Source organism: Mustela putorius, unplaced genomic scaffold, assembly GCF_011764305.1.
Source record: "Mustela putorius furo isolate JIRA1106 unplaced genomic scaffold, ASM1176430v1.1 tig00000430_pilon_pilon_pilon, whole genome shotgun sequence".
Lineage (NCBI taxonomy): Eukaryota > Metazoa > Chordata > Mammalia > Carnivora > Mustelidae > Mustela > Mustela putorius.
In genome coordinates, this window is record NW_025421377.1 from 19,274,802 (window position 1) to 19,301,412 (window position 26,611).

General features: G+C 35.6%; 1 protein-coding gene across 4 annotated transcripts in view; it reads left to right on the forward strand.

Moving 5' to 3' along the window:
• Window positions 1-565: 565 nt before the first annotated feature.
• The window catches only part of YTHDC1 (YTH domain containing 1), a 36,005-nt gene continuing 9,959 nt past the window's right edge, over window positions 566-26,611 (forward strand). For 2 of the 4 annotated variants that reach the window (XM_045079828.1, XM_045079829.1), the window contains exons 1-10: window positions 566-979; window positions 10,973-11,074; window positions 11,480-11,808; window positions 11,928-12,360; window positions 17,079-17,168; window positions 17,638-17,691; window positions 18,256-18,350; window positions 19,821-19,929; window positions 20,013-20,130; window positions 26,185-26,269. In XM_045079828.1, the coding sequence (XP_044935763.1) occupies window positions 952-979; window positions 10,973-11,074; window positions 11,480-11,808; window positions 11,928-12,360; window positions 17,079-17,168; window positions 17,638-17,691; window positions 18,256-18,350; window positions 19,821-19,929; window positions 20,013-20,130; window positions 26,185-26,269 (1,443 nt within the window). In that variant the 5' untranslated portion in view covers window positions 566-951. The remainder of the gene's footprint in view (window positions 980-10,972; window positions 11,075-11,479; window positions 11,809-11,927; window positions 12,361-17,078; window positions 17,169-17,637; window positions 17,692-18,255; window positions 18,351-19,820; window positions 19,930-20,012; window positions 20,131-26,184; window positions 26,270-26,611) is intronic. The other 2 variants (XM_045079830.1, XM_045079831.1) reach the window with 1 other exon arrangement.

Genomic DNA, 26,611 nt, shown 5'->3' on the forward strand with positions numbered 1-26,611 from the left:
TTAAATCAACTGTGTACCCCAGCCCGTCGATGAATTTTTAAATCAAATTTGCCATTATATGAATTACAAAGCTATACTACAATTGAACATAACTAATTCCCCCAGCTGACAAAACTAGTGGGAGAGCAGGCTGCTTCCCGCGCTGCCTTCGGCTAAGCCTAGGGCAGGAATTAAAGAAAGTGTGTCTGGCGACCGGAGTACAAAGCGGCGGCTGCAAAGGGCCGGACCAAATCTCCGGTTTGCAGAACGGGATTGAGAGCTCCGCGGAACAATCGGAAGCACTTTTGCGCTAAGGTCCGTCACTAGGCTTTTCAGGTGAGAAAACGGAGCCACCCGAGCGTCCGCGCCTCGGCGGGCGGCCCAACAGGCTACAACGGCCGCCACCCAATCCCTGCACACAAGACTCGGGCCCGGGGCCCTCCGGGCTGTGGGAGACAGAGCGACGTGCTGACGTGATCACGTTTCCCTTGACCGCCCGCTTGCCCCGCCCACTTGCCCCGCCCGCTTCCCCGCCCCTCGCCGCACTGTGACGCTCCCACGGAGGAACGAAGCGTAAACAGCGCAGGGCATTTCGGGAGCGGGATTGTTTCGCGCAGGAAGCAGGCTCCATTTTAGCGCCGCCCGCCGTCGCCATCTGTTTCCCTTCCCTCCCCCTTACCCCCTCCCGTCCCCAAACCCCAACGAGAAGGCTGGGCCTAGGGCACCAGAAAGGTTGCAGTGAAAGGAGGAAAGGAGACAAGGGAGAAAGGGAAGAAGCGGGAGGAAAAACGGTGAGTCGAGCAGGGTGAGCGGTGGAGGCCAAGGTGTGAAGCGCGCAGCCCAGCGGCCGGACTGACGGACGTGCCCGTGCTACGGCTGCCGCGGCTGCGGCGCCCGCGCGAGTCGCTTCGAAGCGGCGGCGGCGGCGGCGGCGGCGGCGGCGGCGGCAGCGGCGGAAACAGGAGGGGAGCAATGGCGGCCGACAGCCGGGAGGAGAAAGGTTAGTGCGGAGAAAGGTGACGGGTGGAGGCGACGCTCCGGAGTGGGTCGGTGGAGCCGTAGTCGTTGTGGCGGGGTGGGGGTTGGGGAGGTTAGCTTGTCCCGCGCGGAGCCGATCCTTCCCACCCGAGACACTTGGACTCCCTGGAAGAAGCCAGGCCTGTCCTTGCGTCCCCGATCTCCATTTGACCTAGCTCTTCGTCTCGCCTGGGCTTGGTTTCCGTGTGCCGGTTACTGGTTTTTTTGTTTTTTTTTTTTTTTTTTTTAATCCTATTCCCTCTTCACTTTACGTTTAGCAGTCCTGGGCGCGGCTGAGGGGGCCTGTTCTGAGTGGCCGACCCTTAGGTTCATTTCCTGGTAGGATTCTGCGGATGTAATGCGTATTTTCAGAACGACCCTTTTATTTTAGGCAAAATTTCGACAACCCTTAAAGCCGCCCTCAGAACGATGGCAGTGTAGTCAGTGACCCTATTTAAGAAGTTGTACAAGTGGATTAGTCATCTCGAGAAATATCTACGAGTAATTTATGGCTCTTCCTGTTAAATAGGCAAAATGGCAAGAATTGCCCATTTAAATCCTCGAATACTTATTTTGGAAAACATGATGTTTGAAAAGATACTTAACACGTTTTAGGGTTGGCACAAATCATTCTGGCCGCTGTTGGGATAGAAACACATTGTGCTAGCACCCAGAGGATACCACCGGGAACCCACGGATGGAATTTAGAGAGAGCTGGAGGAATAACATTACAGTGAAATACAGGAAGAACTGATGTTGGCAGAATGGAATGTCATGTCTTTTGAAATACCGACCTCCCAGGCCCTACAGATATTAATGAATATCCTGGATCATTATCGGTCTGGAGAGTAGGCTAGATTTCATGTTGCCTAAGGGTCTTTTCTTTTCTTTTTTTTTTTTTTTTTTAAAGATTTTATTTATTTATTTGACAGAGATCACAAGTAGGCAGAGAGGCAGGCAGAGAGAGAGGTAAGCAAGCTCCCTGCTGAGCAGAGAGCCTGATGCGGGACTCGATCCCAGGACCCTGAGATCATGACCTGAGCCGAAGGCAGCGGCTTAACCCACTGAGCCACCCAGGCACCCCTAAGGGTCTTTTCTGACTGTGAGGATTACCCTGATAGTTTTGGAAAGTTTATAGTTGATAAAAATATGGCACAGCTGCTGCCCTGTATCTCAGAAGTCTACTCTTCTGTGTGGTTAATTAACTTGGGGGTGGGGGCATTTGTTAAATAGATTCTAGGGTCAAGTTGCATGAGGCCTGTCTCTCTTTTTCTCCTTAAGAGAAAGAAGCGTTTTCATGCTTTAGGATAGGGACAAGCTTGGAAAGTGGTGTGTATGGGAATATGTTTAAGCAATTAATTCAATGATTAGATTGTAGTATTTAATTGACCTTCCTTAAATCTTATCCCCCCGCCCAAAATTTTGCAAAGCACAGTAGGGTTGTAAATTTCAGGTTGCATGATGTTAGTGACAAAAATAAACTTTTAAATTAGTAGTAAAATCAGTTATTAAAATAGATGATTTTAATCAATAAAATTAATTCTGTCAACACTTAATTGTATCAGAGTGTAATCTATGAGCTGTGTGTGTGGGTGGTGGTTGTGGTGGGTGAGGTAAACCAAATACAAAACGAGTAAAAATTAAGTACTTCCCAGGAGTTCATTGTTAAAATGGACATAGTTGTTAAGTCAGTCATAGGCACGTTAACATACATTGTGGAAGAAAAATAGGTTATGTTTTAAAAATTGTTTTAGAAATGGGAGTATTGATAAAAATGCATTCCAAATACATAAACTTTGTAACTATTCTTAGGGGCTTACAATGCCCCCTATTATTAATACTTAGGATAAGTCATCAGCTTCTGAAATATCTCACATTTGTGTAATTTTAAAAAATTAATTTCATTTCCGTAGTTGAATTTCTATTTTAAAATCTCTGATATAAGTGCTTATTTTTATAGTTTAGATCAAAGATTGTCTCTGGTTTACTGGGAAGGCTAGCAAATAGAAACCTAAAACCAGGTTTAGAATACCTCATTCCCTCTTCCTTCTCCTTTTTCAACAAGAAAAAGTGGGAAGAGAAGTACTTATTAGTTATCTTATACGAAACATTATGAAATTATAACGTTAAGCCCTGTAACAATATTAGACTTGACACAGGCCTTAAATGATTTCATGAATGATGTAGAATCTTGTTAAGAAATGAATTTAAATTGCAGAAATCTGCTGTTGGTCACAGAACAGTCAAAAGACTAGGTAATAGAGTCCTTGGGTTATTGGGCTTTGCACATTAATTGTATAATAAACATTAACTTCTATAATGCCTCTATAATACCCATACTTAGACGCTGAAGCCTGTGTAAATTGCCAGCTCTGATTCTAGTGGTGATTATATGTCCAAAAAGTGAATTTAAAAGAGTCTGCAATGTTGGTGGTGTTAACTGTTAGTTTTTCTATATGAGGTATACATATCTTTTCTACTTTAAATGCCTTGTATTCATTTTATTTCTTATGCACTTACGAACTTCTTTCTGAAAGAGGGTGAAAATTTAATATATCCAATATGAGGGTAATGAGTTACCACTTGCATAAGTAATATGTTTTCTGCATTATCAGACTGAAAGCTCCATCAGGGCCAGGATTGCTTGTGTCTGTTGTTTACCAGGTTCTTTGTGACAGTTAATCATGACTCAGTGCCTTGAAAAAATGACTTCAACAAAAATGACTTTAAGGTTGGACTTCAGTGGTAACTAAGTGACATTTGCTGTTGCTATCCAAAGCTAAGTTTTCTCAGTTTCAATTGTATATGTACACACACAGTCATATAGGCAAGTACATATAAGTATGTACACGCAGTTACATATACATACACATATTGTATGTACGTAGTATAGCCCTCACTGTAATAGGGCTTTAGAAGAAGATGACTTCCTAGGTCCACTGGTCTTCTGGAAAAGTAGCTCGGTAGTCTACAGATTCAGTTCAGGCTTTAGAAAGCATAGAGTATATATTTGATTTTCCATTATATTTGTTTTACCCATAATAGAAATAGGATAAAAAATTTAAAATGCTGCCCTTAGACTTCAAATTGTATGCTTATTGGAGAACAGCAAATTGTGTGGGACAGGAAATGCAAGTCTCTACACTTCACTTTAGAGGGATGATAGTTAGGAATGACAAAACAGTAGCTGAGACTGGTCTAACCTAAAATATAACAGAAGGGGAGGTTCCAGGAATTCTTGCTTCTTGTCAAAGTCATTAAAAATACATTAAATGAATTAAAATAAAAGATATAATGTACTTTGGTGGTCTGTAAAACAGAATGGTAGTATATTTAACTGCCAGGTTTTCTTTGTTTGGCTATTCTAGGTCTCAGTTTGTTAAGCTGGACCCTCAAATAATACTTGTATCTCCTGACCCAGAAGCTTTCAGGTTCTAAACAATGAACTGTGTCTCAGATAAAGGTTAATTTTCTACACTGCTCTCCTGGAAGTTAAGATTTGTGGCCTCTCTGGGCCAGGAATTTCAAGATTAAAGAGGAATTCTGGTATAGTGCAAAGAGCATTAAATTTGGATTCATAGTTGTAAGATTTTAGTGAAGTCACTTCAATTCTGTGGGCTTCATTCTGTCATTCTTGTTATATACCTAACCTGATGGTTCAAGTACTTTGAAAGCTAGTTAGATTTCCAGTTTCCCAATATTATCTAAAACAAACAAAAATCCCCCAATAGAACAATTAAAAAAAAAATAAGCCTTATTATTCCTAACATCTTGACAGGTTTTGAATAAGTTCTGAAGACAGTGGTTCTTTTTATTTTCTTGTTTGCCTCTTGTACCCCTGGATCTTTACCTTTGTTTCAAAACTCAGTTTGCTATTAATTTGAGATGACAAATAAGATTGTGCTAGCTTGCATTAGTGATGATAGTGAAGGCTTTTTTATAGCACAAAACATTCACAGATTGCACTTACACAGAAGAGTCAAGCTGTAGCAACAACCTGCATTTTTGTTTTGTTTTTGAGGCAGTGTTTATTTAATAAGTCAGTCAATTCCAAATAAAAATCTGAATTTGGGTATCCTTTTGAAACTTTGGACGATGGGACAGTATAGTGCTCGGATTTTGTTAAGGTAGTTAGTTAAACCATTAGAGTTGTGTAGGATTGCCCTCCTTACCATTTCTACTCTTTCACAAAGTATCAGGTATACTAAACTTTGCAGTTATTTAACATTGTTATTCAGGAATTACAGGCTTACATGCATACTAGGGTCAGGCAGATTAAAGTCCTTGTTCAATAATTAATGGTAGGTATTATGTTAAAAAAAAGTATAAGAGATGGCATGGTCTGTGTGTAAGCAGTATTTGTAAATAAATACACATTTACATTTACCAGACATAAACCCAGATTGTCTCTTGCAAAACCATGGCATATATTACCTTCTCTGTATCAGGACTGCTCCTGCTGGTTGCTTTCAGATGAGAATCTGGTTTCTTAATGACCAGATAGTCCTTTTAAAAAATGCAAGGTGTGCATTTTTGTATGGATCCTTGGAGTTTCCACAACTGTGTCCAAGAGCTAGATTCCTATCATCTAGATTGTTAGGGTATAACTTTTGGATGAATTTATATTTTAGCTTTAAAAAGAAATACTGTTTAATGAATAATTTTGTGTTTCATTTGAGCTAATTCACTGTGACAAGATTCATTTTGGTGTGGCATCCTTGGTTTTTTAACTTTTTAAAATAATTTTCAAAAACTGTTTTTTTAAAAAGATTTTATTTACTTAAGAGCATGAGCTGGAGGGAGAGGGAGAAGCTGAGCAGGGAGACTGATGTAGGACTTGATCCCAGGATCCCGGAATCATGACCTGAGCTGAAGGCAGACATTTAAGCAACCAGCTGAGCCACCCAGGAGCCCCAATATTGTATTCTTTATAGAGACTTAATCCCAAAAACTGTGTGAAGTGCTTTATCTCCTAGAAATACTACAGCAGAGTTATTTTTGTAATACGTGAATTTTATGTTCATAGAATTCTTCTTAATCTGGCATTTGCTAACCTTTGTTTTTTTTTTTTTTTTTAATCGTTAATAAAGTGCTGCTGTCAAGCTACTATGAAGGAATTGAATATCTAAAATATACATAGTAATAATAAATTAATAGAATATATGGTGTATATTTTTATGATGAAGAGTGATTTAAATTTCTTTATTAAAAATAAAGTTTATTTGAAAAAATAAAAATTAAATTTATTAAGGTACTTTAAAGAAGGCCACACTAGAGAACTAGTGGGTATTATTTTAAATTACTTTTATTTTACGTAAATTACTTTTTTCCAAAAGGAATATGCCAGTGATGATTAGTCATCAGCAGCAGTAGCTTCTCAGAATATTAAAATAATATTTGCTTTCTTTATAATTCATTCTGGGTTGAAAAATGAATTGAAATATGTATAGAGTGTACTTTTTCTAGCCAATCAAAGAATTGGTCAGAGAAAGCAGCTTAAGTTAGCTTTATAACCCATTACTGTAAACTCTCACATTTTAAAACTGTATTTTGTTTTTAAAATACACCTTACTTTTGTAATTAAAATCCTTAAGTTTAAACAGAACTAAGTAGATGGTGATAGCTTTGAAAACACCTACTAAGTATTTGACACTTCTCCATCCATTAGGTAGAGTTTTTGTCTCCTCTGTTGGAACCTGAGTGGACTTTTGTGATGGCCTCTGAATAAAATACTGAACTGAGCTTTTGCTTGGCTTTTTCTCTTTCGGGGTGTACTTATTTAGAGCCCTAAACCACCATGTAAGAAGTCTGCCTCCCCTGAAGCTGCCATGAGAGAGTGACCACAGAAAGAAATGCTCTAGGAGCCTCAGCTGTATTGAGTCTTCCCCGTGTAGGTGCCAGCCACACGGGTGAATGAACAAGCCTTCAGGTGGTTCTAGCCCTACCCATCATCTGACCGCAGCCACACGAGAGCTTCGCTGAGCACCAGAACTAGAAGCAATAATAATAAATTATTGTATTATTTTAGCCACTGTGTTTTGGGATGACATATTATATAGCAGCAGATAGTAGAACATGTATATATTTATTTTTTTAAAACGGATTTTTGTGTTCCCCAGATTTTATGTATCATCTACCCTAGTTATTAACACAAGGTTCATGGCAGGCAGGATTTATTAGAATTTGATAGTGAGGGCGCCTGGGTGGCTCAGTGGGTTAAGCCGCTGCCTTCGGCTCAGGTCATGATCTCAGAGTCCTGGGATCGAGTCCCGCATCGGGCTCTCTGCTCAGCAGAGAGCCTGCTTCCCTCTCTCTCTCTCTGCCTGCCTCTCCATCTACTTGTGATTTCTCTCTGTCAAATAAATAAATAAAATCTTTAAAAAAAAAAAAAAAAGAATTTGATAGTGATAGGGAAAGACTTATAGGTTAAAAACTCATAAGAGATTCAAATAGCTGTGCTCCTGTTCCTTTCCCTGAACACCGATACTTTTATTCTAAATGCCTCTTATCAGAAGTGAAGAACCTGGAGCTCAGACTGGAACCTTCCTGAAGATAACTTAGGTCTTAAATGAAGTCCTGGATTTTCTTCCAAATCCAGATCTTCTGTATATTATATTACAGTAAGGATATGAGAGGTTTCAGTAATGGAGAAAAGTAATTTAAAATGTCATATATACTAGGAGTTGGCAAACTTTGTAAAGGGTCAGATACTAAATATTTTAGGCTTTGTGGACCACATGAGGGTTTCTCACATGTTCTTTGCACTGTGCCCCCCCTCTCCACCCCCACACCACCTGCTTTGAACACAGTCTTAAAGATACAGAAGCCATTCTCACCTTGCTGGTCAAATTAAGTCATAGGCTGAATTTGTTCTGCAGGTTTTTGTTTGCCAGTATTGTGATAAAAACAGGTAGGTTATTCGGTCTAATGACATATATGGATAAAAATGTATAAAATATCAAGTGAGGATGTAGTGTTCTTAAAGTAAATTTCAAGATGCTATAATGTCAGTGATACAGAGCTTTCTGGTACATTTATTTGAAATACAGGGCATGTGACTTTTTTATAATTTCTGTTTTTGTTGTTTCTCTTACTTGTGTTTAAAGGTTTTTCAAATGTTCCCCATCTAATTTACTTCTAGATTTAGAAAACCTGAACTTGTAGGCTTGTACCCATCTGTTTCTAGACATAAGAATCTGGTCAGCTTGTACTTCTGAGCTCCCTTTTTTTTTTTTTTTTTTTTTAAATCAGTGAATTAATGGATGATAAAACATACTTTAGGTGTTTCATGTAGGTATATAAATGATATATGTGAAAGTGGTAAAATGTTAAAAAAAAAAGTAAGCATTGGTTAATATTTATTGTCTTAAAACGTTATAGCTGCTTTTAAAAAACTGCAACCAGTCTCTACATTTGACTAATACAATTGTTAAGGCACTTTTAAACAATACCCTTTTTTTAAAATAGGGAAACCATAATTTAAACATGTCTGAAATTTAAATTGATTTAAATCAACCTGCAGAAATGATTCATTCTGTATTAGATTTAGCACATATAAAGTATATAATTTCATGTAAATGTTTAGGCTTTTGGGTTGATATTTCTAATATAGAGCTGGTGATTTTATGAAAAGATTTGTGTAGCACTGTGTTTACTTAATTGTCTATTTCATTGTGATAGGGTTTTTTTTGCCTTTTTTTTATTGTGATGGGTTTTTTTGCCTTTTTTTTCTGGCTCAGAAATGTAGTTGATTCTGTGAAGATCTGTTGGATCTACTTTTTTACTGACTAGAGAACTATAAGTAAAAATAAAAACAGTCCATATAGTATATATATTCATTTTAGAAAACCAGTAAAGTATACTGTTAACTACCCAAAGAAATCAATTGATATGCCATTCCAGCATATGGAATGTTCTTTTAAGATTTTATTTATTTGAGACAGATAGCATGCGTGCATTGTTGGGGAGGAGCAGAGGGAGAGAATCTCTAAAGAACATACGCTTAGCTTGGAGTCCAACACAGGGCTCAATTCCATGACCTATGAGATCATGACCTGAGCTGAAACCAGCTCTCAGAGAATTGAGCCACCTAGGTGCCCATGGATGTTCTTAAGCAGCAACGGTCTTTAATTCCAAACACTGAAGAAGATGTGTTCTTAAATAGCAATTGTGTCTGATTCCAAATACTGAGTTGTTATTTTTCCATATCCCATGTAATCTGTTTTTCTTATACCTACATTAGGTATTTTAATTCTCTTCAGTCACTGATTTCTGTCCACCTTTGAAGATATTTTAGTCTCATTTATCCTGTTTATAGACCTCAGGTCAGATTAGTAGCCCTTGTTATAATTTTGAATGGGCTTTGCTTTTTGGCTGGAGCCATAAATAAAATTATCAGTGTTCATGACTTTACATTTCCCTTCATTATACTTTAAATTTGGAGAGATATTTTTGACACCAGAATACTTAATAATGTTCAAAGCATTTATCATTAGCTTTAGTGCACATCTAAAAAAAAATTATTTATTTAATTTTTTAAAAAGATTTTATTTGAGAGAGAGAGCAGGAGAGCATGAGCATGAACAGGCGCAGAGGGAGAGGGAGAAGGAAAGAGCAGACTCCCTGCAGAGCCGGGAGCCTGACATGGGGCTCTGTCCCATGGGATCATGACCTGAGCCACAGGCAGACATTTAATTGACTCAGCCACCCAGGCACCCATATAATAAAAATCAGTTTAAAGTAGTAAATAGGCATGTATTTCTAGGATTTATTTTGTCCTATTGTATATGGCGGGAGTATAAGGATACAGTGAGAAAACTGAGTTGCTGGTTTTTACCATCATTCAGTATGTCGATTATAGTCAGCAGTTCTCTTGTCTGAACAAGTTAACATGTCTCGTAGTTTATGCCAGCATCCTGAAATGATTTCTGTGTAGGACAGAAGTAGTCTTTTTAAAATTATTATTATTTATTTTTTATTTTTTACTTTTAATGTTATTTTGATGTTTTTGGACAGAATAGCTGAAATAGTACAACAAAAGATTTTTTTACCTTTCAACCATATTCCACAAATGTTAACTTTTCACCACATTGTTTTTCTTGGATTCAGTCTTCCCTAATTTTCTCTGTGGACATAAGCCTATGCAGACACACTTTTTTCCCTGAACCATTTGTCAGTTGCAGACATGATACTTCTTTGTCCCTAAAGACTTAAATGTGTATTTCTATAAGAATTAGAACTTTTACTTACTGATGGTACTATCAAAATTCAGGAAATTAACAGTGACATTTACTGTAATCTACAGACCTTACTACTAGCTTCCCAGTTACGTGCCTTATTCAGTTACCATGTCTTTTTATTCTCTTTTAATCTGGAGTAATTTTTACTGTTTGTAGTTCATGACTCTTCATTTCGTTTTATTTGTTGTTTCTCACATAAAGGTTCAGAGTTTGCATTTTTGCATCCGAATATCTCAGAATTATTGTGCATCATGCCAGGTGGTCTTTGATACTGATTTGGCTGTAGTTAAGTTGGAATCTGTCATGTTTCTCCATTTTAAAATATTATTTTTTCTTGATACTAAGTATCTTGAGGTGTACACAGTCCTTGGTAAGTGTGTGTTGATGTTACACACTTGTATTTCTGTCCTAATTTTTTGTGCATATTTTAAAGCAGGTAGAAAAATTATATTAGAAAATGAGATATAGTTAAAGAAATTCTTAACATTTACTTTTTGTACTCCAGTATATGCTTTTATACCCTATGGGGTGGGTATATACTACTCCTGGCTTTGTAGACAAGAGGTCTATATCATGTCCTTTATTTGTATGGTTTTACAGAATTAGTATTGTGTCTTGATCCTGAAATAAAATGTCTTTGAGGGTTATGTTATCATGTATGTAGACCCAGTGTAGTAGTCAAAGATAAATGCTTAATGGTAATGATTTTTCCCTATTTTTAATTTTCTTGCTTTCAGATGGAGAACTTAATGTTCTAGATGATATTTTGACTGAAGTACCGGAACAGGATGATGAACTATATAATCCAGAGAGTGAACAAGATAAAAACGAGAAAAAGGGTATGTAATTTTTTAAAAAACTAAATTTTTTAAAAATGTAATTTTTAAAAAAAAATTACATTTTTTAAAAATGTAATTTTAAAAAAATTAAATAGAGATTTAATTTATTAAGAAAGTGACTTTGTATTTGTTCTTATTTGTTGAGTCTGTTAACACCAAAAGTACAGTCATAACAAACTGTGGTACCCAGTTCTTTATGAATAAAAGTGATCTATTTTTTCAATGCGTGAAATATCTCATGCCTGAATTTATTCCAATATTTACAAGCTTTTTTTTTTATGATTAACATTTCAGAAGACATTTTAAAGAAATGAGCCTTTGATATGTATTATCTGTTAATCTTGGGTGAAACAAGTAGAATGCCTAGAATACATTTATATGCTTTCTTTAAATTGTATTTTTAAGGATCAAAAAGAAAAAGTGACCGAATGGAATCTACTGACATCAAGCGACAAAAGCCTTCTGTTCATTCAAGGCAGTTGATTTCTAAGCCACTGAGCTCATCTGCGAGCAATAACAAAAGAATAGTTAGTACTAAAGGAAAGTCAGTTGCAGAGTATAAAAATGAGGAATATCAAAGATCCGAAAGAAGCAAGCGTCTAGAAGCTGATCGAAAGATTCGTTTGTCAAGCAGTGCTTCTAGAGAACCTTATAAGAATCAACCTGAAAAAACTTGTCTCCGGAAAAGAGATCCTGAAAGGAGGACCAAATCCCCTACGCCAGAGGATTCTGAGGTAGTAAATGTTCTTGCAGATGTAAAACAAAGCAGTTCTTTTTGAGGCTTTAGAACTGTTTATTCACTCTGACCTTTTCTGTTTTATGACTGCTGATTCCCTTTTTCTTTAAACATCAGAGAATTGGGCTTGAAGTGGATAGACGTGCAAGCAGATCCAGCCAGTCTTCTAAGGAAGAAGTGAACTCTGAAGAGTATGGCTCTGACCATGAGACTGGCAGCAGTGGATCTTCTGATGAGCAGGGCAACAACACTGAGAATGAGGACGAGGGGGTGGAAGATGTGGAGGAAGATGAAGAGGTAGAAGAAGATGCAGAGGAAGATGAAGAAGTGGATGAAGATGGAGAAGAGGAGGAGGAGGAGGAAGAGGAGGAGGAGGAGGAGGAGGAAGAAGAAGAGGAGGAGGAAGAAGAAGAATATGAACAGGATGAGAGAGACCAGAAGGAAGAGGGAAATGATTATGATACTCGAAGTGAAGCTAGCGACTCTGATTCTGAATCCGTTTCTTTCACAGATGGATCTGTCAGATCTGGTTCAGGCACAGATGGATCAGGTACTACTTTTTGTATTTATAAGTTTGTCTTTTAAATAAAAAAAAAAAGACAGACTTTTTTTTTTAAAGACAAAGATTTATTTCTGAACATGTTTAAATTGAATTATAAAATATTTTGAGATGTGGGGTGTTAATAAGATTGTCTTGTGTTTTGTACTTTTGAGTAATATAAATACATTTGAGATTTATATGTCTTAGTAAATGTGTTTCCCAGCTTCGAGTTGATTGTATTCTAAATGAATACAAGTCTGATCATTTTTCTGTGTGGAAATGTATTTCAGATTTTAATGTTATAAATTCTTAGATTTCCATACTAGCCAACATCTTATTTAAACACTAATGTCTGGTGTACTTAAAGTATATTGGTGTGGAACCTGTCTACTAGGTACTATAGTTTTGCCATGTTAAATAAATGACTATAGATATCTATCACATATGGTAATAGAAATCTTAACTTTTTCTTTTGGGAGTATACACTGTTGTTCCAATTCTGTACTTGTGGGTTGACTGACTTGGGCAGGATCTCTCAAAGGCTGGGTATAAAAGTACAAGAGGTGAAAATAAGAATTTAAGATTCTTGTAGGGTGGTTGGTTAAGGGCTCTCTTGGGTCGTCATTCCTTCGATACTACGTGTCCTACCATTTTATCCCTATCTGATCTACGAGATGTAAATATAGGAATGCTAGGTAGTTGTAGTCACTAGGCTAAGGGTGGAGACCCTCTTTTGAGGGGAATTTGATAGTGTACAACAAGGAGAGGTCAGGGTACTTAAAAGATCCCTTTCCATTTTATGATGGTTATGCATGCTGTCATGGCTGTCTTCTGTCTGGATGTAGCCAGATCTGCTGTGTATTCTAAATGAAGTAAATGTTGCAATAGTAAGATAAATAATATTCTGTTATATAGGATCATTATAACTTCATTATTACAAAATTTTAATATTTTTCTGGTACATTGTTAGTAAGTCATATTAAAATTGTATAGGTAATAGAACAAATGGCCAGCTATTTTCTGTTTTTTAGAGGTTGGTAACTAAAGTGCTTTCAACCTTTTGCTCACTTCAGTTCTAGTTTGGGAGTTGTTTGAGAGGATTATAAAAGGGGTTAAAGAGCTAAAATGAGTAGACGGATAGTTAAGTTTGATTAAAAAAAAAAAACTTTGTGGAATCTTTCTTTTTTTTTTTTTTTTTTTTTTAAGATTTTATTTATTAGAAATTAAGAGAGCACAAACGGGGTGGGAGCAGAGGGAGAGGGTGAAAGAGAAGCAGACCTCCCTTTGAGCAGGGAGCCTGATGGGGGCTCAATCCCAGGACCCTGGGATCATGACCCAGTCCTAAAGCAGAGGCTTAATCGACTGAGCTACCCAGGCATCCCAAACTTTGTGGAATCTTTAATTGTACTTTCCCATCATACTTTTTGCAAACTGATGGGATCGTATGTCTTCTATAATTATAGTAATGGATAGAGAACAAAAAGTGCATTTATAATTTGAATGAATGTTTACTTACTGTGATGAATGTGTTAAATATCCATGGGGTAGGGGAAATTCTATTTTACGAATCTTTTTGGTATCTGTGTTAGGAACAATCTTTCTTATTTGTCTTATTTAAGTCAAGGGAGATTTATTTAAATGGATAGGACTTAAAATCTACATTTTTAACAAGCTTCTAGGTGGTGCTGATACTGTAGCAAGGTACTTGAAAATACTTCCTGTTTTTATGGAGAAGGCATTTAATATTAAATGGTAGCCCATAGTTTCATGAACCTATACATCAAAACTGTTTATTGGAGAATTTATTATTTTCAAAGAGATACCTGGAATTCTTACTTTGCTTATGAAAAGAAAGTGGATTATCCTTGGAAGATCCCTTATGTGGAACATGATTTAGAGATTTTGTTTATTGTGCAGGAAGTTACTATTTTTAATCATAGAGTAGTTTTTCATAAAAATGTGTGAAAGAAAAATGGGGGTGGATTTGGAACTCCTTAATTAGGAGATATCTGTTTTTTTTAAAGATTTGTCTGACAGAGAACACGGGTGCGTGAAGGTAGGTAAGGGGTAGAGGGAGAGTCTCTAGCAGATGCTCTACTGAGTGTGGAGCTCAGTTCAGGGCTAGATCTCATGACCCTGAGATCATGACCTGAGCTGAAATCAAGAGTTGAACGCTTAACTAACTGTCACCCATTTAGTAACCCCAGGAGATGTCTGTTTTTAAACAGAAGGGATCAAAGTTTACTTTGTGTTAATGAATTTTCTAGTTTCTAGTTTATTTTACCTCTTTTTTTTTTCTAAAGAATTTTCAGTAACTTATTTATAAAAGTGGCACACTTTGGTGGTCATTAAAAGTTTGTTAGATGAGTTTCATTGTTCTTTTGAGCTGAGAATATAGTTAGGAGAGGAGATCATAAACTTAAGAGCAGTAAGAGTTACTTATTAAAAAAAAATGAAAAAAATCCTTGGAGATTTCTAATGGTATTTATTTTAAAAGTTGAAGTTTTCTCTTAAAAAAAAATAAAAAGGTGGACAGGATTTTAACTTTGCTTCTTTTTTTTTCTCTCATGTTAGTGAGAGATCTTTAGACTTTATAAAATATTGTTCGTAATTATCAACAGGTGTATTATTAGTGATCAGCTCCTAATGCTTAGACTCCTACATGTTCCAAGAGAAAAAATGATAGACACACTAGAATTTTTAAATAAAGAATTTAACAAGGTTGTATTTTTAATCTTGTGAATGTCATACTCATTGATTCACTGGTTTGTATTTCTGCAGAGTGCTAGGCACTATATATGTACATGTAGTCAGTGAACAAAATACAAGTATGAGAAAGAGATTTAGCATTTGACAAAACCTGTTTCTCATCTATTTGGGTGAGGTTTTTAGTCATTTTATACCAAAAGGCTTCAGTCTATTCACTTGAAGTCTTATAGTTGACCCTGAGGGAGAGAATTCTTGAAACTTTTCAAAGTCAGGGGTACCTGGGTGGCTCAGTTGGTTAAGTATCTGCCTTCAGCTCAGGTCATGATCTCGGAGTCCTGGGGCTGAGCCCTGTGTCCAGCTCCCTGTTGGGCAGGGAGTCTGCTTCTTCTCTCTGTGATCCCTCTTGCATGCTCTCTGAAATAACTAAACAAAATCTTAAAAAAAAAAAAAAAAAATAAAACCCCCAAAAAAGCTTTTGAAAGTTCAATTATCAGTCAAAGCAAGTAAGCCTGGAAATAAATGCTTTTCTGGAAATATGTTATACTTGGTTATTTGAGATACTATGATGTCCTCATGGCTGCTAGCTTTAAATGGGCTTGGCTTTGTAATTGTGCCCGTACGTGCTTCCCTGCGCTTCTCTTCAGTCCTGTGTTAGGAAAACCGGTGTCACTTACGGGCTGCTTAGGTCTTTTTGGAGAAGCAGCAGTACATAGTAAAGGGCAGGATGTTTAAAAAAAAAAAGAAAAGGAACTTAAGAATGTCCTTGGAATTTTCCATCTTCAAACTAGTTAGACTTGGAATCCCCCTTCAGGAATAGTAGGAAAATGCCTTTTCTATTTGCTCAGTAAGAAAAGAACTCAGGGCTTATACTTTCAAGCTAGAGGACTTGAATTTGAAACTAGGTTCTGCCATCCAGGAAATGTGGGACACTGGCCAAGTTGCCTAACCACTCCTCTTCTGTAAATGAGAATAATGGCCTTAAGTATTTCATGAGCTTGTTATGAGGATTAGGGAGATAATTTAGCTAAATCTTTTTAAATAGGTAACTGTTTATAGTCATAATAGAAAATTGTATGCAGGATTTTTTTTTCAGCTTTCTGCCATTTTTATAAAAATATGTGCATTTTGTTTCCATATTTGTTTCTTCTTGTAGCTGAAAAGTAAAAGAATTTACAGTGGTATGATTAAAATCCCAATAAATAGGAGAGCCTGATCCCATTTTAGGTGTTTGTTTATATGCTTATAAAGTTCCAAGTTAAGGTTGAAATTGTTTGTAAATAAACAGGTAATGCAAATCTCTTCTGTCTACTAAATATTCTCAGCTTCTTAGTAGAAATACATAGGCTATAAATACATAGGCTATCAGTAGCATTTTAAGAATAAATTTTAAATTCAGTTTGCAAAGAACAACAGGAATCCAAGAGGGAAATGATCATGAAGAATGGAATTGAAGACACAAAAGCAAGCAGTGGCAACCAGAAAAGGAATCACTAATGTATTATTATTATTATTATTATTTTTTTTTTTTTACAGTTGAAAATCTTTGGGTTCTGGGGTTTGTCAGACATCTAAGAATCAGAGTTGGAATTGTAATGAAGAATTATAGTCCTGAAGAATGATAGTATACTTTTTAGAGAGAGGACTTAGAACAGTGGTCCCTGGTACATAGAAAGAGACATAGTATATTTGACTGAGATAAAAGTTGTGTTTACTTTGCAGATTTTTTCCCCTTGGAAAACTTTATTCAACACTACCTTTATGTATAGGATAAGTAGTTCTCAGTTATGGCCATGTGTTTTTAATTTGATTGAAGTTGGTGGGAGTAACAACATGTTTCTGTTTTTTGAACAATGTCTTTAAAATGGAACACCTTCTGAGGAAACTGAGGGGTCAGGAGAGAGGTTAGCAGTGACTAGTACTTAGTGATTGTGCAAAACCCAGGCACATGATGTATTCTTATTTGAGTACCTGTACCTATATTGTAATGTTTTAAAAAATCTTGTTTGAATTCCTTTTAGATGAGAAAAAGAAGGAAAGGAAGAGAGCTAGAGGCATCTCCCCGATTGTTTTTGATAGAAGTGGAAGCTCTGCATCAGAGTCATATGCAGGTATCCTCATTTTACTTTTATTTGTGATCATATCTGACTGATTCTAATGTAACTTGCTATAGAAAGTGTGGAGGCTGTAGTTTAGTGTGAACTTGTTGATGTTCATTAGTATTGATTTTTGGCATGTTCAGTGTAATTATTCTAGAGGAAACTAAGCTTTTTCTTATTATTTTAATCCTGTTCTGTTACTGCTTAAGTGGAATTTCACTTTTTTTTTTTCTTGGAAGATGATGATTCAGTGACTAGTTTTCTGAGTGGGAAACTGTTCAAATATACGTATTTTTAAAAAATCCAAACAACCCCAAAAATGAAACACTCGTACACATTGAGAAGTATTTTTTTTGTGTGTGTGGGTGCGCCAGGAAGAATAATTTGTCTTGAATGAGAACTTTATGTGACAAGACTGTAGAAATTTTGTCTTATCTCTATTAAAGCTCAATCTGAACAAATGTACTTTGGCTAAATACAGGTTCAGAAAAGAAGCATGAGAAATTATCATCTTCCGTTCGTGCTGTCCGAAAAGGTATCATTTAAATTTGAAATTGTTTTCATTGCATGCTGCATAAAGTCATTATTTTGCCTTATTAGTTCTCCATTAATGGTTGGTTTTGATGTAGTAATGTTCTGATATATTACATTTAAGAAAATCATTAATAAGGTAGTTTTACAAAGAGACAGCTCCATATTTACTTCCTAACTCCATCTCTTTTAGAACAATAGCAAACGTTTCAGGGTATTTTGTGGTTTTGGACGCAGTGGATGGTATATATATATATTTAATAACATAATGGTCTATTAAAATGAATAATCTGGTAAAAGATATCTATAAAATTTGTAGCTGTTTTCATACTTCAATATGAATCTGATATATCGGAACATCACTAGGTTTAACTTCTTGCAGAGTGCTGGTGTCTTTTCTTAGCTTTGCTCTATTATGTGTTGTGGCTTAGCTTTCCAGATCGAATGGGTGATGATGAATTCTAAAAGTTTAGCTGGGTTGTGGAGGGCTAATTTCAGTACAGCTTACACATCTGTAATAATGGCCTCCAGTTAATCAGTTTGGATTTTATTTTATTTTTTTTTCCAGATCAAACCAGTAAACTCAAATATGTCCTACAGGATGCAAGATTTTTTCTCATAAAGAGTAACAACCATGAGAATGTGTCTCTTGCCAAAGCTAAGGTATTAGCATCAGTTCTGTTGAAACTATCCCAATCTTGAAAATTTTAAATGGGAAGGTAGACTTTGATTATCTTGAGTAGTGTACTCTGATTTTCATTAAAGCTTTAAAGATCCATAGTCTAGTTGCCATTTAGGGTCTGCTTTGTAGCTGGTTAGGCAACCTAATAGTAATTTGAGTGTTCTAAAGATAATTTTAGAAGTCAAAATATGTGATACTGAAGAATATGTTTTTTCATACTTTGTACCATAAAAGGGGTTTCTTTTGATTTTTATGTTTCTGTATTCAGTTGCTAACTTACTGTACTAACACTTCTTTAAATGTCTCTAATTAACCATTTTTTGTTTTATATTGATGCTGGTTTTACACCTTGAGATCTTGAGAAGAAATCATTCTTTTACGGAGAGTTTCTTTTATTTTAAGCAGTAACATCACTTGAATTTAGAAGAAAAAGAGTTAGCTTAAAGGCCCACCCAAGGATTTACAAAAATGATATGTCCCGTTGCTGTAGGATGTTGTAAGATACTAATTTTCTGTTTGTTTTTGCTACAAAAATACATCTGTTACACCATTTAAAATTTTTCTTTTCTTGGTTTAAGATGAGTCATTATAGCTTCTATTGATCTTTAGAAAGTCAATTTTTCTAACCATATTTTTTATCAATGTTCATATCTTAATATTTGTCACATTAATGATTACCCATCAAACTTTATAAATGGAAGCTATATGCCAAGTAGCTAGTAGTGGAAGCTTATTTTGTTCCTCTGCTAGAGTGAGTTTAGGCAGAAGTAATTAAGCACTTAGTATGAGTGAGATCATTTGTATGAGCAGAGTGAACTGAATTAGAGCTTCCGCCTTACTTTACCATGCTGTTTCTTCTAATCATTTCACAAACAGGTAATAGATTAAAATGCTTTACAGATTAATAACTTTTTTCTGCCTCTATATACAACACATTTTCTCTTTAGTCAAACTATTAATGCATAAAAATTTGAACTTAAATAGAAAAAAAATTGCTAGGAACTGGACAGATTCTTCACTGATGGATTTAATAATACAGTATTTTAATTATTTTGGTTAAGCAGGTTTTTAAGGAGAAAAATGTACATATTATAACTCATCTTTAAACAACATGTATTTACCACAGTAAATAGTTGTGATATTACAATAATTGTAGGTGATTGTCTCTATTATGTAGGATTCTAGCCCATAAGATTTGATATCCTCCCCCACCCCAAGGTGTTTCTAGTTGCCTTAATGATTTTGTTAAGGTTGGGATTTTCTCCATATTTTTCCTGAGTTTTCAATAAATTGGTACATTATTTTGACAGTTGTTGAATAAGACCTTTCTTCATTATAGCTTACTTGAATTTAAAGTATAATGGTTATCAGTAGCCTTGGTCTTTTGCAAATACAATTGCAAAGATGAAAATTTGCATTAATTTCTGTCTGATCTTGTATCATTTGTGTAGGGTGTTTGGTCCACGCTGCCTGTAAATGAGAAGAAATTAAATGCTGCATTCAGATCCGCAAGGAGTGTTATATTAATATTTTCTGTCAGAGAGAGTGGAAAATTTCAAGGTAAGAATAAAAATAATTTGGCTATATAAAAATATCATTTAAATTAGCATCTATATTTTAATGTTGTGATTTGATTCCCTTAGGATTTGCAAGACTTTCTTCAGAATCGCATCATGGAGGATCTCCTATACATTGGGTGCTGCCAGCAGGAATGAATGCTAAAATGTTGGGAGGAGTTTTTAAAATTGACTGGATTTGCAGGTAAATTACACTTTAATGGAGATAATAAAATTTGCCCTTGTTTTAAATGGGGTAGTAGTTGGGAGTAATAACAAAACTCCACAGTTGTTTAGTTTTAATCTATTCTTTGTGATTATTATTCTTTTTTGGGCTTTGTTCGTAGGCTGATTTGGATGCAAAAAACTTTAGCAGTGTTAAAGTGAAAATACGTCGATATGTTTTGCTTGTCTTATTCACTGTCTTCATAAATACAGGATGTAAAGGGCAAAGGTTTATTTAGTTAAGAGCTTCATGTATTTCTTTTGTTCTCTATATTAGTAATACAATAAGTAATTAGTTTGTCATGAATCAGTTGCTTGAAATGTTACCTGGATCTGTATGATTTTAGTGATTTAATATGTCATTTAGTAACTGGAATAGGAAATTAGTAGTCACTCTTCAACTTGGCTGGCTAACATTTTGGAGGTGACGAATTAAGTTGTGAACAAGCGTTTCTTAAGGAAGTTAGCAAGTCGTGTTTAGTTGGTATTACGGTGTTTTGAAGTTGATATAATTAAGATTAAATATGCTTATTAGAAAAATAGACTCGCTTTGAGCACTGGGTTATTACCACTATTTTTATGTTCTTACTGAATGATTGTGCGTTGTTAAAAAATGATTAAGGAAGTAAATTTAGATGATAAAAACTTTAACACTTCATGAAATGGTCAGTGTCCTGTGGAGAACTACAGAATGGGGCAGAAGGCAGGAAACTTTTACAGGATAAAGAATAAAGAACAAGAAAGAGCCAAATAGAAAATGGTTGGATAGGGCTATGTTGTCAACCTGTTTGGGATGAGAAAGCCCGAATTGAGGTGGCTTGGTGTTTGGGGGTTGGCAGACTGGATATACTGCATTTCTGGTCAAACTGAGCACTTAGAGGGATACAGAAGTTAAATCTAAGCTTCAGCTTGCTGACATGGCACCTTGGGCACGAACAGTTACATCCTGGAAAGTTATTTTAACATAAAAAGGTAATAATTTGTGTGAGTTTTATATGACATGCATACATCTATTGCCTATAAAATTAATTTTAGTTAAAAAAAATTTACCCAAACAGACCATATGTATTTTTTTTTTTAAGTTAAAGTGAACTTAGGTGTTAGATTTTGATAGAAATGGAGGAATTGAATAAGAAAAAGAATGAAAAGTACCGTTCATGTTCTGGAAGGCCAACTAGCAGAAGGAAGAGCATGGAAACACAAACGGGCTGAGGAGGTGGGAAGGTGGGGGCTGTGTGAGTGGGGGAGAGGGACATACCTTTTTTTATGAAGCAGATAATAAAGAGAACAAAAGACAAAAATGAACAGTAATACTGGCCAGCCTAAGCAGTTAAACTTTTTATTTATGGGACAGTGAAGGACTCTGAAGTTACATGGGCAACAGTATAGTTAAAATTAGTGCATTAGGTTGATTGTTGGTGCTGTAGCAAAATGCTGTCTGCATGAAAATATATCATTATTCCTCATTCCATCAATAATTTCTATAGGGAAAAATTAGAAGCAATCTCTAAATTCTTCCATATAGAAAATCATTAAGTAAATTATGGTTTGTCACTTAAATGTAGTATGCAGAAGTAGTTATCTATGTAACAACATGGAAAAACGTAACAAAGTGTGTATTATGTTGGAAGGCGGTGTTAGGGTAGTGAGACTGTAGGTGATACTCCCTTACTCCCAGGGTTTTTAAATATAAATTTATGCTTGTTTAGAAAGTAAGGTTGTAATTAAGTTACACTTAAATTATAATCAAAATTACAATATTTAAAAATCTGGAGGTACTTCATAGAGAAAACAGGGCGCTTACTATTTCTTAGCAGATAGACTGACTTATTTATTTATTTATTTATTTATTTGGATAGCTATAACTGTAAAGGCCCAAGAAGTTTGTTAGTTTATGGTTTTATGATTAGAAATGTTGGTGTTACTGGAAATTATTTGGAAATGATGATGTCCTAGTATTAGGAGACAAAATAATTAACTTACTTTTAAACTTGTTGCAGCATATTTTGTTTTGACCGTAACTTGTTCTGTTAACCTTCATTTCCATATTTTTAATAAGGAAATTTGTGTATTTCAGAAGATGAGCTTAGTTTGTTCATATATTATTGTCTTCCTATTCTTCTTCATTGACTTATTGGCTATTTTACTAACTTGTTTGAAATGTGTACACCAACAGAAGAGGTACAAACCCAAAAGTGGATCCTACTAATGTTTTGTACAAAATTTTGGATAGTAAAGGTTCCTTATTGTATTTAAGTTTTAGGTTAACCTGGACTTTTTCTTTCTTTCTTTCTTTTTTTTTTTTTTTCTTTTTAAATTAGAGAGTGTATGAGTGAGAGGGGCAGGGAGAGAGGGGAAGAGAGAATCTTAAGTAGACTCTGCCCTAAGCCCAGAGGCCTGCAGGGGGCTTGATCTCACTACTCTAGAGGTCATGTCCTGATCTGAAACCAGGAGTAGTGCTTCACTGTGCCATCCCATGCTCCGAACAAATATTCTTTTATTATTATTATTTTTTAAGATTATTAATTTGAAAGAGGGAGCATGCACATATAAATGGGGAGGGGCAGCGGACAGGGAGAAGCAGACTCCTTGCTGAGCAGGGAGCCCAACGCCAGACTCATTCCTGGCACCCTGAGCCAAAGTCAGATGCTTAACCAACTGTGCCACCAAGGCACTTTCTGAAAAAATATTCTTAAGTAAAGTTACAACTTTAATTTTCTCTATATATAACTTTAATTTTGAGAATACTCAGCACTTAGTTCAAGGCTAGTTTTATAATACTTAAAAGAGTTCTGAGGGGTTTAGAATATTTATTACATTGGTATTTCCTTGGGGTAAGTCTTTTGTACTCTTAAGTTTTCATTATAAAATGACAATTACGTTTGACTCCGTTAAAACATCAAATGTTAAGGCTTTGTTGTCAGTAACAATAACTGCTATCAGTATTTTTCTTTTGAGATAGAATAGTTACGTTAGACTTATTTAAGTCCCCTTTGGATTTAATAATAATTAGACATAAGTTTCTTTGTGTGTGGCCCCAAGATTACTTGAATCAGTATCTGGTTGTTAAAAGGCCAAATCTTGAGACACACGCAAACTGATGAATTTCCTTTTTTGTTGTTGTTTTTAAAGATTTTATTTATTTATTTGACAGAGATATGACATGTAGGCAAAGAGAGAAGGGAAACAGGTTCCCCGCTGGGCAGAGAGCCCAATGAGGAGCTTGATCCCAGGCCCTGAGATTATGACCTGAACTGAAGCAGAGGCTTAACCCACTGAGCCACCCAGGTGCCCCTGAATTTCTTATGGCTTAGGTATTTTGTAGACAAACCATCACAACCAGATGGTGCATGTTAGCCATTAGGAGAGGAACCACAAAAAAAATGACTTATTTAAGTTGTTAGTGGGAGTTAGTTTAAAATAAGGCTTTACAATATGAAATGTCATTCATCCAGAATTAAGTCTCCTGATGATATTTTATGGTCACTCCTTTAATGTCCATTCCAGATAACCCATTTTCTCTTTTAGAATTTTTCCATTACTCCTTTTAATTTTAATAATCTAACACTATCCAGTGTATAAGAATCTTTGTACAGTTGTATAGTCTTTTGTTAAATTGGCTTCCACTTAACCAAGCCTCTTAAATCGGTAAGTTACTTCCATGTTCGCTGGAGTACTCACAGTAAAGCTTAGGATGCTTATTCTATAGTTGTGATGACCATGGTCCTGCAGTTTCTCTTAATGTATTCTGAGTCTTGTTTTGCCTAGGGCCTCACAGTTCTTGGCAGATATCGTGGTAGAGATTAATTTGTCAACACAGAAAAGTGTCTCTAGAACCTGGCTAGTTAGAACCAGTGACCGAAGATTAATCCCAAATGGCTCAACCAGCTCAAACGTAATGGTTTTACTTTGGACCTTCCAGTATTCCATTGCTAATATTTAAATAACAATGATAACTTTGTGCAGTAGTAGTTCGTAATTTTCCTGTATTTTGGTGGCTTGTAGGTTATTTATTCCTTTCCTATAACTGATTTTTCAACTGGCAGTTTAGAGGAAAAATTTAAGAAAGTATTAAAGTTCAAAGAATTGTTAAAGTTTTTCCTCTGGATACTCTAGACTTTGGTATAGACTTGTTAGTGATAGTCTTTTTGTTCTCTTTAACCCCTGATAGCCTGAAAAGGTAAAAGAAAAAAAAAAGCATGTATGTAGGTATTTTGTATATGTGTACGTATACATTCCTGGACAACTCTTGATTTGTGAAGTAAAATGAATATCACACTAAGAATTCAAGAGTTTTATGACCATTTCCACTACTCATAGGCCACTTCCCCAGTATATGTTCACATCACCATCACCACAGAGCATGCCACCTTGTTACTTTGACTTTAGATAAACATTTCTTTTTTTCCCACGTTACAAAATTTGAGCATTCTGTATTCATTTTTAAGAAGATTTGTGTAAGATTAGAATAAATTGTTACGTAGCTTATCCGCTGAATCAGGTTACTTGTGTTTTTTCTTCTCTGTTATACCTTTGCACAAGCTCTCATTGCTTCAACTGGAACTCTTCCTTAGCTCCTAACATTTGGCTTTCTTGAGTCACTTTTCTTCTAGGAAGCATTTTTTTTTTTTTTTTTAAATTTTCTTTCTCTAAAATAGATATGGCCATCCATATTAAAAACAAAACTTGTCTCTTCTTTTTGTGGTACCCATTCTTTTTCCAAAATAATTTTGTGTGCTCATTCTTTTTTGATAATTCTGGAAGAAAATTTAGAAATGCAAGCAGCTCTTTTTTTTTTTTTTTTTTTTTAATAGGCTCCATGCCCAGCATGGACCCCAGTGTGGGACTTAAGCTCACAACCCTGAGATCTCAAGACCTGAGCTTGAGTTGGCTCCTTAACTGACTGAGCCAACCACCCAGGGAAAGCAGCTCTTCGTATTTTGCTTATCTTTGTTTGTCTTTTAAAGTATTTAATTTGGCATTACTTCATGCACATATAAATAAAACTTATCAGATACTGTTAATTTGATTATTTCTTGACAGTTAACAGGTATTATATATAGTGTTTGCATTCAGCATTGTGCTAGGTTGATAAAGAATATAAAAATATAGAATATCTTTTTTATGTTGGTGAGACCATTTTGCCTTGTGATACAGAGTTTAGAGCCAGGATTTAAAGTTAAGTAGATACTGTACCATAATGTAAGTGAAGGGCATAATTAATGTGTGCAGATAGATGAATTCATAAGTAAATACTCATATTATCAAGAGCCATTCCATGGATGGTAGGGAATATGGCCTTATTGAAAGGGGGAGAAATGGGGTGCCTGGGTATTTCAGTCAGTTAAGCATCTGCCTTTGGCTCAGGTCACGATCTCTGGGTCCTAGGATCCAGCATGAATCAGGCTTCCTTCTCAGCAGGGTGTCTGCTTCTCCCTCTCTTTCTCCTCCATCCCCCCCCCCCCCCCCATCCCCGGTCATGCTCGAACTCTCTCTCAAATAAATAAAAGATTTATTTAAGGAAAGGGGGGTGACATTTGAATCTGGGAGAGTAGCGCTGAACCAAGGATGATGGGTACTATTTTTAATTTGGTATTAACTGTCTGATTAAGTTCAGCTCTTTGTTGATTAGATAATAAAAAAAATTTTTTTGAGTACTCAGAAGCTAGAGATAACGAAACATTTTATATATTGCTTTGCAATATATATGAAATGTAGGTAGTGATACTCTTGTTTCTAAGCTGAGGAACCCGGGCTCAGAGAGAAGTTAAGGGAGAGCTGGAATTTAAACCTAAACTGTCTGAGTTTCTGAGCTCATGTTCTTAAATACAGTATTTACTTTTTTTTGAGGACACCGGAATGTGGCAAGAACACATCTCTAAAGAGAAAGAGGCTCTCTGGAGAATAAGTGCTCTTAGTCTAAGTGATTCTTTAAATTTCAGTCACATTTAAATCAAGATTGATTGCTGAAGTATAGTATATGGTCCCTAAAAGTTTCTGCAAAAGAATATAATTGACATTACTTTGTATTTAGGCGTGAATTACCCTTCACTAAGTCAGCTCATCTCACCAATCCTTGGAATGAACATAAACCAGTAAAGATTGGACGTGATGGACAGGTTTGTTGTTTTAATTGATTATTTAAAACATACACTTAATCAGTCCTTTTAGATATTTTTATTGAAGGACATTTCTAAGCCATTTTTGAAATAATTCATGTGATAGATTAAGGGAGAATATTTGGAATTCATGATTACTGTGATTTTGACCTCCATGAATGTTGGAAGACAGGCATCTTTATATGGTATTTTCATTAAATACCAGTTGAAACCCTTTTGAAGAGAAATTCTTGTCCTGATTTTTAATTTTTTTCATTATATTATTATTATATTTTGTATAATTTTTGAAATGCCATTAGAACATCTTCATTGAAGTTTTCTGACTAGAAGGAAGCTGTATGA